We start from the raw sequence: 13,140 nt of genomic DNA on the forward strand, positions 1-13,140 counted from the left end.
TAATGCAAGTTCACCCAGCCACAGAAGACCTGCAAAGCGCAACAAACAAATGATCTACTGATTAACTAGACAAAACACTAACATTCAAAAAATAAACGAATTATATTTATTTTGGGCTTCTTTTGGAGCTGATGTGATCGCTACTTCAGTCTAGCTGCTGAAGAGTTGGAGCTGGTTGATAAGATTCCAGTGCAGGAGTTTAGATGCATGTATTCAGATCCTCTTATAACTTCTTTCTCATCTTTATCTTTTCTCACTGCAGAACTGAATGTGTGTTTGTTCAAACCTGGCTTCAGATATAAAAAACAAGCATGATTGATCTCAGCAACACATAGTTGGCCTAAATGGGTGCTTGGCTGAGCCACAGCCAATGTATCTGCACCTAAATGTTCTCTCTTTATCACTTTTCCGTCCACAAATTTTCATGAAATTCAGCTTGGGAGTTTTGTGTAATCTTGCTGACAAGCAGACAACCGCAGCTCTCTCCTTGGAAGAGGAATAACCAGATTTACTTGAGCAAGCACTGTTTCTGCAAGTCATCTCTTATTCTTTTATATTATTGACTGTGACATAATAGCATAACAGCATAATGGTTGTTACTGCTAACAGATTTTCAGTTTCCATTGTAAAAAAAAAAAAAAAAAAAAAAAAGTTTTGGCAACCAGTTCCAAAGTCTTTTTGGATTTACTTGGATTAATTAACAGATGACATGTTTCATTTTGTTACAAAGTGCAATTAAAAGGATTTATAAAGTTAGTCAGATTTAAGATTTAGATGTAATTGTATGCTTAAGGTCTCACACAGGCCTAGAGATCAGTCAGTAAACCTGGATAACAAAAAAATTGACATCCAAGTTTGTTTGTTTTTTTCTTCCCTTTTTTGGGTTTCCTCCAAATCTGGTGTGATCCCTGCCACAGTTCTTCACTTTGTGTGAGTGTGTGATCACAAAGAGCGGTTGGAAGATGTGGTTGATAACATTCTGGTACAACCAGACAGATATACTCAGACCCTCTTATCATTGTATTCTCATCTTCCCCTTTTCTCTTCTTCTGAACTGAATGCATGTTTGCTCAAATGTTGCTTCAAATGTGAAAAGCAGGCGTGACTGATCTCTGTGAAACATATATGGCCTAGATGTGTGCTTGGGGAGTCCTGAGCCACAGCTAATGTCCTGTTTGAAAATTTGTAAAGCAAGAGAACCAGATCGGCCCCAAAATTTGCTGGTTCCATGAGGTTTGGTTGTTTTTGCATAATCTCGCTGACAATCAGACAACCTCAGCTCTGTCCTTGAGTGAGTAAGGATTGAAATGATGTTAGAAAACAATGCTTCTGCAAGCCATCTCTTGTTCTTTGTATTATTGGCCATTGTGTAAAAGCAAAATGGCAGTTACTGTTAGAAATCTGATTATTTTAAAAGTCTGTTAGTTACAATTTAAAGGGAAAAAAAGAGAGAAATGTGGATAAGAAACTACTTGAACCAGCTAGATTTTTGTATTTACTTAACATGTGATATGTATATTCAGATAATAGGTTTAAAATGTTAAGTATGTCCATTTAACATTTAGGTTTACTCGTGCTCATGACAAATTGAATTTCAGTTGAAATTTTTGGTTGAAATCGTCTTCAATATATAGGGAGGAGGACAGGAGAGAGGTGTAAACATGAGGGCAAGCAACCGTCTGTAAAACACGGTAGAGGCTCTGTCATGGTTTGAGCTACGTTTCAACCAGTGGTGTTGAGGATCTTCAGAATCAGAATACTTTATTAATCCCTAAGGAAATTATGTGGCCGCAGTTGCTCCAAGACAATAAGAGCAGTAACAATGTGAACTAAATTCAATAATACAATATATTACAAAGTTACAAAATATAAGAAAGAAATAGCTCTAATGTATATACAAATAGCTCAATTATAAGTATCCTGAATATTACAGAGATTAAATATATAAGATTGATATTTCACTACGATACGATAAAGGTGATGTTTTAAACCTAAGAACGCTGTACCAGCTCAGCCATGGTGGTGGTAGCATCATGCTGTGGGATTGTTTTACTGTCAGTGGTACTGGTACATTGCGCAACGTGAATGGAATGAGGACTACCTCCAAATTCAAATCAACAGCTTTAAGAAAACTAGATATAGTTGGGTTTTGAAAGAGGATAATTATCCCAAATACACATCAGAGATGACATTAAGGCTACGTTCACACTGCAGGTCTTAATGCTCAATTCCAATTTTTTTTGATCAAATCCGATTTTTTTTGTCTGCTTGTTCACACTACAAATAAAATGCGACAGGAAACGCGCTCCTGTGTGAACCCTCAAAGTGGCCCAAGTACGCAAAAGAAGACGTCACACACAACGCGCTCTGTTTAGACCCAGAGCAAACAGTATTGTTTGACTGATGGCCCTTAATATAAAGACTTCGGACTTTACGTTTCCCAATTTTTGCTTTAAGTTATTTTGTTATTTACATAATAATGTTATTTACATTATTATGTAAATAACCTAAAAATTATCCTTATTGCTGTTTTAGAGAGGAGCGGTGCTTCAAAGGATAGTTGCAGATTTCTGTCAGAATCTGCAGATTATGCAGTATAAATAAAATCTTCACGTTTCTCCAACGTTGTCTTCCCAACAGTTTCACTGACATCTACACTGGATGGCCAGGAAGCGTTCGCAATGTCTTCTCCGGCGCTGATAATTGGCGTCTGTCTTGTGTCAGTGACGTAAAAGACGGATTTAATGCGACATGACCGTTCAAACAGCAGTCGCTTTCTAAAACATCAGATATGTATTGGATTTGTCATGGCTGTGTACCGGCAGGCAAGGAGGAAGGATGCAAAATGCAGGATTCAGTGAGGCGAAGTTGAACTCAAAGTAAACAGCTTTATTTGCAGGTTGCAGATGAACAGCGGACTAACTACACTGGGAAAATATAAACTAACAGGCAGATAAACAGGGACCGAAACACAGAGCATAGACTGAGGGTGAGTAGACATTAACGACGCGACAGAGAACAAAGGAAACACAGGGCTAATATACACACGGCAGTAATCAAGGGATGAGAGACAGGAGGGGAACACACCTGGGAGAAGTCACAGCTGACGAGACAGGGGAAACGTAACCCGAACACACTGACACCAGACACGAACCTCCAAAGTAAAACAGTAAACAAGAAACAATTTACAAGGAGGCAGACAGACACTGACCTTAATCTAGAATAATAATCAATACTATAGAAATATACCAAAATATAAAAAACTGAAAAAGCTGGGTCAAAATGACCCAGAACCGTGACAGGATTCAGTACCACATACGAAAGTGACCCAGATCGGATTTGAAAATATCCGATTTGTGCTGTTCACACTGTCATACCATGATCAGATATGGGTCGCATAGGGTCAAAAAAATCGGATTTGATGCGCTTTCGCCTGCAGTGTGAACGTAGCCTGACCCCAAGCCTATATCAACCTAAATTTGACTTTGCCAAGACTGGTCAAATATTCAGCTTGAATTATGCTAGAACCTCTTGATGGCTACCAAACGTATCAAGGTGCAACTTGCTAAGGAACATTTACCCAAGTATTAGTGAGTGTGTATGTATATATTCGAGCTAGTATTTATACACTTGACCCCATATGGGTTAGAGAAAATCCAAAATGATTCAAATGTGTGCATCCAATTTTTGTTTTTAGGCATTAAAGATGTATCATGTAAAGTCATTCCATTTAAAAAAAAGTTACCCATGATGAGTGTATGTAAGCTTCTGACTACAACTGTATTTACTGAGAACTTTAAATGAAAACATGTATTAAACTCCCCACAATCAACCCTGTGTTAAATTAAGTGTTGGACCACTCATTTCAGTCTTTTTGCAAAAAATTGGTGTTTTAAATTGGTGTTGAACACCATTCTTCCACAAAATGTTCGTTTGTTGTCTCCCTTTTCCATTTATTTATGTCAAATTATTTGGCTTGTATCTATATCTGATTAGTGGTTCTCTGAGTCTTCCCGGAAATGGTTAGTTCAGTGGCAAATATGATGATTTGTGAAAACTGAAACCAGATTTTCTGAAGAGATTGTGGCCAATTCTCAAATTGCCCTGTCGCCAGTGAAATCGGGCATGGTTGTTGGACTGTTGGCTACAGATATTTTCTTGATGGGAGTGTGCTATGAGAATTAAGATTATTTTTTAATAATACCAAAACAGCATTGGTTTTGGATTATGCTTTTGTGAATGTTGGAGGGTACGACTGGCCTGGGCACAGGGAGTAGCCTTTTCTCCTCATTAACACAGCAGTGCACCTGTGATCACTATGATATTCTCTTTGAGAGCATTAGGGTTCTCAGCGTGGGATTTGGGGGGGCTGGGGTTCAGCATTTTGATCCCGGTGAATTGGGTGTGGCACGCCTGCCCGACAGCTCCCCTCATGTCTGGGTGATGGGATAAAAGGAGAGCGAAAGCACAATTAGGCCTTTGTTGTAGCACAGGCCTGCCTGAATACTAATACACACATAAAAACAGACACAGATGCACAAAACAATCCACAAAAGTTCAAACACATGGAAGCTCATAAGCACAGAAATAAGTGTTTATGTGAGCGACTTTGTGTGTCACATCGCATGTAATCACCATTAAAGATAAATGTGTACATTTTTTTTTTTCTGTAAAAACTCGGCTGACAAATCAGTGTGTGGCTGTATCAGAGAACATCCCACTAAATGGATTTGACCTGTTTGCATACATGATTGTGTAGTTGGAATTAATCATCCCTCTTTTTGTGGGTTTTTTTTTGGGGGGGGGCTTTCTTGGTTACAGTGCTCCAATGAGAGTGTATGTTAGTTGATTTGATTTGTTTTATACCATCTACTTAACTTTTAAAGAAAAAGGTCGCCAATTTTGAGGTTAGCAGAAAAGAGAGACTTTAGTGATTAGAATCTATTGATGTTGAACATCTTTAAGCCTTAGTCTGTTTGACGATAAGAGATAGGACCTGTATCCTCAGAGAGATTAAAACCAGCAGCTACATGTTGAGTGTGCAAAATGTGCAAAAAAACACGATTGTGGTCGATAACGTAGGTTTACACTAGTGAGTTTGATTTCTGAAGGAATAACATAATTGCATTGGTATTGAAAGAATAACATATAATCAGCTTGGAAGATCCCGAAGAAGGGATATAAATCTTGTAGCAATAAACTTCCTGCAAACACATCACACTCAAAGAAAACAGGACTGCAGAAATCCTGCTAATGTCCTGTTGATTGAAATGTAAAATATAATGAGTTTTATTCAAGCCAGTTACTCTTGTTTCATGTCATACCATACAACATCTGCATGTTTTCTGTTTGTAAATACTCTGTCAACGATGAAGTGAAGCCAAAAGTGCCAAAAAATATAGATTATATTGCTGCTTTTGTTCTATAATAACTTTTTGAATTCAAAGTTAGCAGAGCTCTTGGCTCCTGGGGACTTTAATTCATCCCAGGCCTTTCTGCTGTGCGGTTGAGGGAAAGCTGATTTAGTTGGCACCTAGTTTGTAGCTTTCAAGGATATTCAGCACTGTGATGATGACCACAGGGGCTGGGATAAGAAGGCCTTTGTTGGAGTAGAGCAGCAAGTCAGTGTGCTGTCGTCAGAGGTTTGATTGGAAAGAAGGTCTCCTATTTATAGTGTTAGGATAACAGCCAAAGCCTCATATTTGGCCCCTTTTACCTTAATGTCTCGTCTTTCACACACGTTAATATGAGATGAAGAAGGAATCGCTGTCATTTCCAGATTCTGTCTACCTCAGAAATCATTTTTGCCTACCTTTCACAGAGCAGGATCGCATGACCTGCTTTTGAAAACTAAATTAATTAATGGAAAGGGTTTTTAAACATGTCGTTATAGGTCAGAACCTTCTTTGAACTTGTGGTTAATATTTTATCCAACCTATCCATTTAGTAGAGGGAAACCATGCCATTTATTCTTGAATTTATATTTATGTTTAAAGAGAAAACCAAATAGCAGTAGCAACATTGTGGTCAGGGGTATTTCTGGATTGCTGAGCTGCATTTGCTCTTGTTCCCAGTCTGACTTCAGTTACTGTTACTAACATTTAGGAACTATAAAATCATATATCCAGTTGTTACACTGGATTAAACCAGTGTTTGGTGAGAGGAATGACTGTGTAATATATTTGTTGTATTTCCATGTTTTTAGCTGGTGGCTTTGTAGTTTCCACCCCTACGCAACATATGTCAAATTTTGTTTTTGTTTTTAGCAAAATGAGTTACCATAGGCTTATTTTCCAGATGTTTTTGGTTCTCTCTCATAGCAAAAGGAACCCCCCATAATGTTGATACAGTGTTTAGCCTATTGACCTTTAATTATCCATCCTGTGGCTGTGGAGCAGCCTGCGTGCCAGAGCCCAGCAGCTCTGTAGGGGATCTATTGATGGATAGTAGATACCGAGGAACAAGCGGCACTCAGTGCTGAACATCAGATACAAGCATAAATAAAACATTCATGTTGCTTCTTTAATGAAGTTTCACCCACCGGGTGTGATGATTAAAAATGTATGCAGCTGCTGAAGAAGTTACTAACCAGCGGGAATGATTAGTAATTCCTCAAAAGCCAAAAATGGCAGTGTGTTTGTTGGTGATTGGAAGATGTGGTGAAACAGTTGAGAAAAGATGAGAAACATTCCCAGTATGTGTCTGTAAGCCATCTCCAGGTATTTGAGCAGAGGTTTGAGTGGTAAGGTGGATAAGAGTTAAACAAGAGCAGTCATGCATACCTCTACCATGGCTGAAATTTTATCCCATAATCATGCATGAACTAAGCCCCCAAATCCTGCAGGATATCTGGATGTTTGCAAAGACCATCATGAGAATATTAAAACAATGTCTCTCAGATGTTCTTATTGAAAATTGATATATATTTGTGAAAATACACTGTGACATGTACAGTTTTTACCCTTTACCTCAGGGTTAAAGAATCCTTCCGAAAAATTCCTGGATCCAAATGTTGATTTAAATGAACTTGAAAAATGTTTAGTTGGGCTAAGCCCATTTGCCAGCCAAACAGACGGACAGTCAGACATACTTGAACCGACTCGCAACCTTTTTGGCTGAGGTAGTGATAAAGAAAATAATGAAAGACAAAGAGACCTGGTGTGTAGGAGCTTTGCCAAAGTACATTCAAAACCAGTGCAGCAAAGCTGACATTTAAATAGTTTTAATTTCAAATAAGTAATGTTTCTGTGGGCAGCCTGCCACTTTCAACTCACTCATAGACCAAGGAACATGGTCAGGAGATGTAAAAGTCTAGTAAGCAAATGACAAAAACAATAACACGTTGATGACGTGCAGACACATCATTAGTGAGAATGTATCTTTTAACCATTTTTCTTTTCCTAATCTGAAGTATAGGTAAGTATTGTTCTGACAGAAAACAATCAATCACCTTCATTTAGTGCAAAACCTCCATAAGGCTGATCCCATTGGACTTGTAAATGTTTTGGGGTTTTTTTGCAGTGCTATCATATAAGATTAAAGTTAATATGCAACATTTGAAGTTGAGAATCCTTCACAGTCAAAGAACTGCAAAAGATGTGCAAAGCAAATTGGTCACATAGTTTAAAAATGCTTTGCAACCAAGTTTAAAGGGTGCACTGTCGTGAATCTGAGAGAGTTCACCTTGGCATTGATCATGGAGGACTGTTTGAGGTCTTGACCTGAAGCTGCGATATGCTTTACTGCATGAAAGGAGAGATCACACATGCATAAAGAGGTGGCTTTGAGGAGATTTGCAGCACTTCCTTATCTGTCTGTGTGAAAGAATAGAGCATGGGTGACAGTTGCTGCACCAACGGGAAAGGGGCTGCTGGGAGATTTGTGCCAGATGCTGCTTCTGAAAGAACAGCCACATTGGGAGGACAAGGAGCGCTCTTCTTCACTGTATGCTTTCACTATGTGTGTGTGTGTGTGCTCTTTGATGTCAGGCGGTACACAGTGTCCTGCAGGTGTTCAGCACCAAACCAGGGTTGCATATTGAGAAATCCTCCACCCTGTCATCCACACTTACATGCTAGCTTTTTACACCCTTCACTCTCTGAGGGGACACTCAGTGCCCGCGTACAGCTTTTATTCTAGGCGTTTCCAGGTCTCTGAAATTTTGAAAGGCTAATCTTCTCATACATTTTCTCTAAAGTAGCTTAAATAAATAACATTAAATGTGCTGATTTAACTATATCTAAATATTCCAAAATATATCTTAACCAATTTGATTTTCATTCAGTAAAATTCCTGTTCTAATAGGCACTCAGTCCTATTTCACGGGTCACCAGGCATGTGCAGGATTACAGATTTGTGATGTCAGAGTTGATTTGGACTCTTATCGGCGGCAGAGCTGCAGATCTGCTAAAGGCCTAAGCTTGCAGCCTTAATGGGATGGAGATTGCAGTAATGGCAGTTTACTTAGTTAGCATGTGAGGATACTGTCTGAGTATTGTCCGACGTGCATAATGAGTGACTGTACACAGATGCTATCCTGGAACTATCCCCTTATAATGTGTATTATTGTCTTATTAGTATTGTGAGAGCATGTGAGTCTTACCCAGACATCAGACAAAATGGTTTCGTCTGTGGATTCTCTTACTTTTCCAGTCTTCCCCTTCTTCTCTCATCTCACCTTATCCCTAGCATCCTCCTTTGTCACACCAGCCCTCTGAATGTCCTACTTCACTGCATCTGTGAATCTTTTCTATGTTATTCCTCTTTTCCTCCTGCCTGGCAGCTGGACAGTCAACGTCCTGTGTCCATTATCCCTCCTCTGCAGATGTCCAAACCATCTCAGCCACCTCAGCCCTTTCTCTCCAGTACTCTTTCTTTTCCTATATCTTATTAAAAATAGTCACAAGTCTGTATAAATACGTTAGGACTGTCAGGGATCATTGTAGCACAAAATGAAAATTGCTATTTATCCCAAAGAGGACATCAGTGTTTGAACCTCACTGTGCTCAGTTTAGTGGGAATCATAAACATCTGTATACAGTTCAACGCTAATTCAGCTTCTGGATGCCAAGATATATAAGAGAATAAGTAAAACAATTTCTTAAATGAATGTGAAGGAATCACTGAGCTGAACATTGAGAGCAATCCACTGAAACTTTCTAACAAATTCAATTCCAGACTGGATCAACAGAACGGACTAAACATCCCTAGTCTGGGTAATATTGTATCAAGGCAGTTAATAAATTTGTGCATACTTCACACAGCAGCCTTTATCATTTGAGATGTTAATTAAGAATCTTAATTGTCTTCATCTACACACTACATAGACACGTGTATTGAAGGCATTTACATGACACAGTGACGTGTATTCCCAGACTGGTTGGCGAGTGGTTGATGTAAAATTGGTCACAAAAAGGTGCGGCACCAAAGATTGCTACAGTCTCTGGTAGTTTTCATGGAGGACACCAACATGTCTGCAGAGAACAACTGTGATTGTTTTTGATCCTTGAATGCAAAGACATTGAAGAACAGGTTTTGAAAACTAAAACAGCCACATGTTCAGACAATATTCTTAGTAATATTTAAACAAAAGAGGAAAATTAAGTTTTTATAATGAAAACTTATTGCTAAACAAATAAATATTAGTATTAGAAATATGAATTTTCTCTGTATTATTGTAGGCTCTTTACCTTAGGCACCTTGAGGTGACTGTTGTTGCTAAATAAGTAAAATTCAATTCATTTGAATAAACTAAATTGTTATTTTAAACATTGGTATCAGAAATAATCCAAAATATCTCAGTCAGCGCTTCCTTAGATGAACTCTTCTTTCAGTTCAAGCCTGAACTATGATCATTTGAGAAAGTGCAGTTTTAGTCACTTGGTTTGTTTGGCTTCATGTTTCAACCACGCCTGGTTCCTTGTTTTCTAGCATGGTGGTTTCATTTGCTTTACTGCTGTCATTATGGGAAATTGACTGAATAATGGATTATATTTAATATTTTATTTTATAATTTTGCGTTGTAACTGGTCTTTCTTCCAGTCCTCCTATATTGTCCTCTTGACAGGCCACTCAGTTAAGGTCCACTCAGAGCCCTCATGCTGTCAACACATCCAAATATTCTGGAGTAGTGTTTTTTTTTCCTGAATTAATTAGCTCTATATCATCCAGACACAGACAGCAGACTGCCACAAATGTATGCGCATTCACACCCACAGGCAGCAGTTTCGGTTGTCAGGCTCCATAGATCATGGGTCATGTGTGCTTGTCCTTTAGTCCATGCTGCATAAAGTCACAACAGGAACAGATAAGACTGGTCCCAGGTTGGCTTGCGAAGCTAAATCCCCCCACTGCTAATCGGATTAGCTGAAAAGTTAGCAGCATGGCCCCAAAGAGACGCAACATTTTTTACACTGACTTCTGTGACATATTTTGCTCTTCAGTGCCCGTAATCTGTTTCTTGTCTCAAAGCCGTTTCACGTCATCTTTGTCACAGTAAACAATGTATTCAGTACATGATGAACTGTTGCTAACCTTTGCTTTGGATGAAAATAACACTTTTTGGCTGACTGGTGTGTGGGATTTTTATTTATGTATGCAAGGGGGGGATTTGGTCCACCCAGGTGGGGGAACAATAGTTCGCCCGTTGTCTTAAAGGAATGGTTGGCTGAGCATAGCCCCACACAGAGGAGGGGAGGGACAGAAAGAAAAAATGAGTTGCGAAAATGATTGGTGCCGAGAAAGGGGGGCTTGACAAGATGGTGATGGGGAGCAGCCGGCAGAATGGGGGCAGCAGGGTGGCAACTGGACTCTTAATGCTCCTTTCATGCTTGATCGGTTTCAACCAACGCTGAAAACATACTTAAGGGCACCATGGTGTAGCTCTGACTCATTATTTTTATTTTCGTTTTAGAAGCCATTGGTAAAAAAAAAAATTGCGATGCAATTTGTTTTCCCCCATCTGTATGTAGTAATTATTAATAGACTTAAAGGAATATCTATGAATAATTCCCTGGACTAAATAAATCTTATAAGATGTGTTGAAACTGCTCTGGGAATCGTAAACAATCGTAAAACAAACTAACTTGATTTAAATTTGGCTGACCTCGCATTCAGTGTGTAAAAACAGCAAATCTTTAACTTGATATTCATTTTGTGGAAGTACACAAAGTCAGAGGAGTATCTGGAAGTAGGGCAGATTACGAATCAAGAGACGTTGGTATTTGCTGTCTGGGTACACAAGTGCAACTGTTCATACAAGTTCTATCTGTTCTATCCTGTGATTGCTTGACTTGTGAATGAAAATATACGAGTTACTGTAATGGTTATCGCATGGTGACGCCTGACAGTGTAAGAAGGTGGGGGTGTCTTGTGCCATTTTGCAAAGTAACTCCAAACAAGATTAAGCAGAGAAAATACACGTTATTGTGCCATCCTTCTGTTTTTTCATCACTGTGTGAGTGGGCCCCACTAGAACAGCAGCCAAGTCCAACATGGCTGAAAAAGCTCTTGGCTCTCTGAATCAACAGCACAGTGTCAAACTGGCTAGTCTTTTTCTTGCCTGCATTCTCCCAACGGCGCCTAGGGAACTACATTTCTGGCCAAGATGTTTTTGTGGGTTTTTTTGTTACAGTCAGTCAGGCAGAAGGGAGATTAAAATTATGCCATGTGGACAGGAAGCCTTTTCTTCTTTGTTGTGCTAACAGGGCAGCCTAGCTTCATTTTGGCTTGAGAAGACAGTCAATCATCTGTCAGGCGCAATGCTTTAAGAAGTAAAACATATTTTAAGAATTAAAGTTTGGTAAGGATGAATACATCCAGTCAATTTCACTGGACAATGCTCTCTGGATTTACACGATTCCTGAATAATGTTTGATAACCATGTAGTGCTTACAGGAAGCATAAAGTTGATTTATGCACATGTATTTCTGTCTTTTTCAGTGTTGGCCAAGGTAGAGCTGTCTATGAATGAGACTGTGGATGTGTACGTCGGTGACATGGCTGAGATCCTTTGCCAGTACACCTCTACGAACAGTGACAGCAAGCCCAGATTTTTGATCCAGTGGTTTGTGGTGAGTGAAAATTGACGCTCAGACTATCTGAAACTATCAACTGCTGTTATATGAAGTCTTAAAGTCAAGCCATTACCTCACCATTAGGGAGCCCTGAGCTCCATTTTTTTGTTGCAACATCAAACTTTTGTGTCATTTCCAGAGATTTCTTAAAGTGCTCTATTTGTGAAGTAACATGCAATCCTAAGTCTTTGAGGCTCTCATTCATTTTGGATTTAGTTTTGATTCATGCAGATCTGTTCACAGAGCAGGGTTTCTTATGTAAATAGGGTTCAAATGTGCAGTTAAAAAAAAAAAAAAAAATCCAAGCTTCTTAAGTGAGTTCTATTCAATTCTGTTTTATTTATACCACCAAATCACAGCAAAGGTTGGCTCAAGGAACTTGAGGTAAGTTAAATTAAGGTAAATTAAGAAAACCCGCTGATCAGATTCCATATGAGCAAGAACTTGGTGACAGTGGGAAGGAAAAACTTGGTTTTAAACAGGCAGAACCAGGTTCAGGGAGCTGCAACCATCTGCCACGGATGGTTGGGGGCGAGGATGAACTCCAACTTGGCCATTTTGGACGTTTTGTTTCGGATGCCAGTGCTTGTTATGATTTTCTAGCTCAGAGGGACATGAGCCAGCCAGTAGGAATAGCTGTTTAGCAACAGCTAAACTTTCAAAATAAAAGCCAGGGAATTGCCCATTAGGCAAATTGTTTTTCTGTGTAGGAAAAACTGAGTTGACTGAAAAAGAGTGATAGAACTTTAAATATGGCATGTTCTTACTGTATGTCCTTCTCTACTAGGCTGAACGTGGTGGCTCGCGGTCACGGCTCTATTACGCTGATGCCAATCAAGAACTGATTGATAGCGGCACAGATTACACCGACCGCATTAACGTGGTTACAGACGAGAAAGGAACTCGACTCTCAATCCAGGACGTCAGACTGTCTGACGAGAGGGAATTCTACTGCCATGTTAATGGGCTGGCTGCTGGGAGCGGGGTGCGCAAGACACACCTCAGAGTATTTGGTAAGAAAGCACAGAAAACAAGCAAATCAATCTAAAGGAACATTTAGAATGTC

At 39.3% G+C, this 13,140-nt stretch overlaps 1 protein-coding gene across 3 annotated transcripts in view; it reads left to right on the plus strand.

Moving 5' to 3' along the window:
• The window catches only part of mcama (melanoma cell adhesion molecule a), a 51,167-nt gene that overhangs the window by 19,999 nt on the left and 18,028 nt on the right, over positions 1-13,140 (plus strand). For all 3 annotated transcript variants that reach the window (XM_084940824.1, XM_084940823.1, XM_084940825.1), the window contains exons 2-3: positions 11,941-12,071; positions 12,862-13,087. In XM_084940824.1, the coding sequence (XP_084796950.1) occupies positions 11,941-12,071; positions 12,862-13,087 (357 nt within the window). The remainder of the gene's footprint in view (positions 1-11,940; positions 12,072-12,861; positions 13,088-13,140) is intronic.

This window comes from Perissodus microlepis, chromosome 10 (genome assembly GCF_051167445.1).
Source record: "Perissodus microlepis isolate ML-2025 ecotype Zambia chromosome 10, ASM5116744v1, whole genome shotgun sequence".
NCBI lineage: Eukaryota > Metazoa > Chordata > Actinopteri > Cichliformes > Cichlidae > Perissodus > Perissodus microlepis.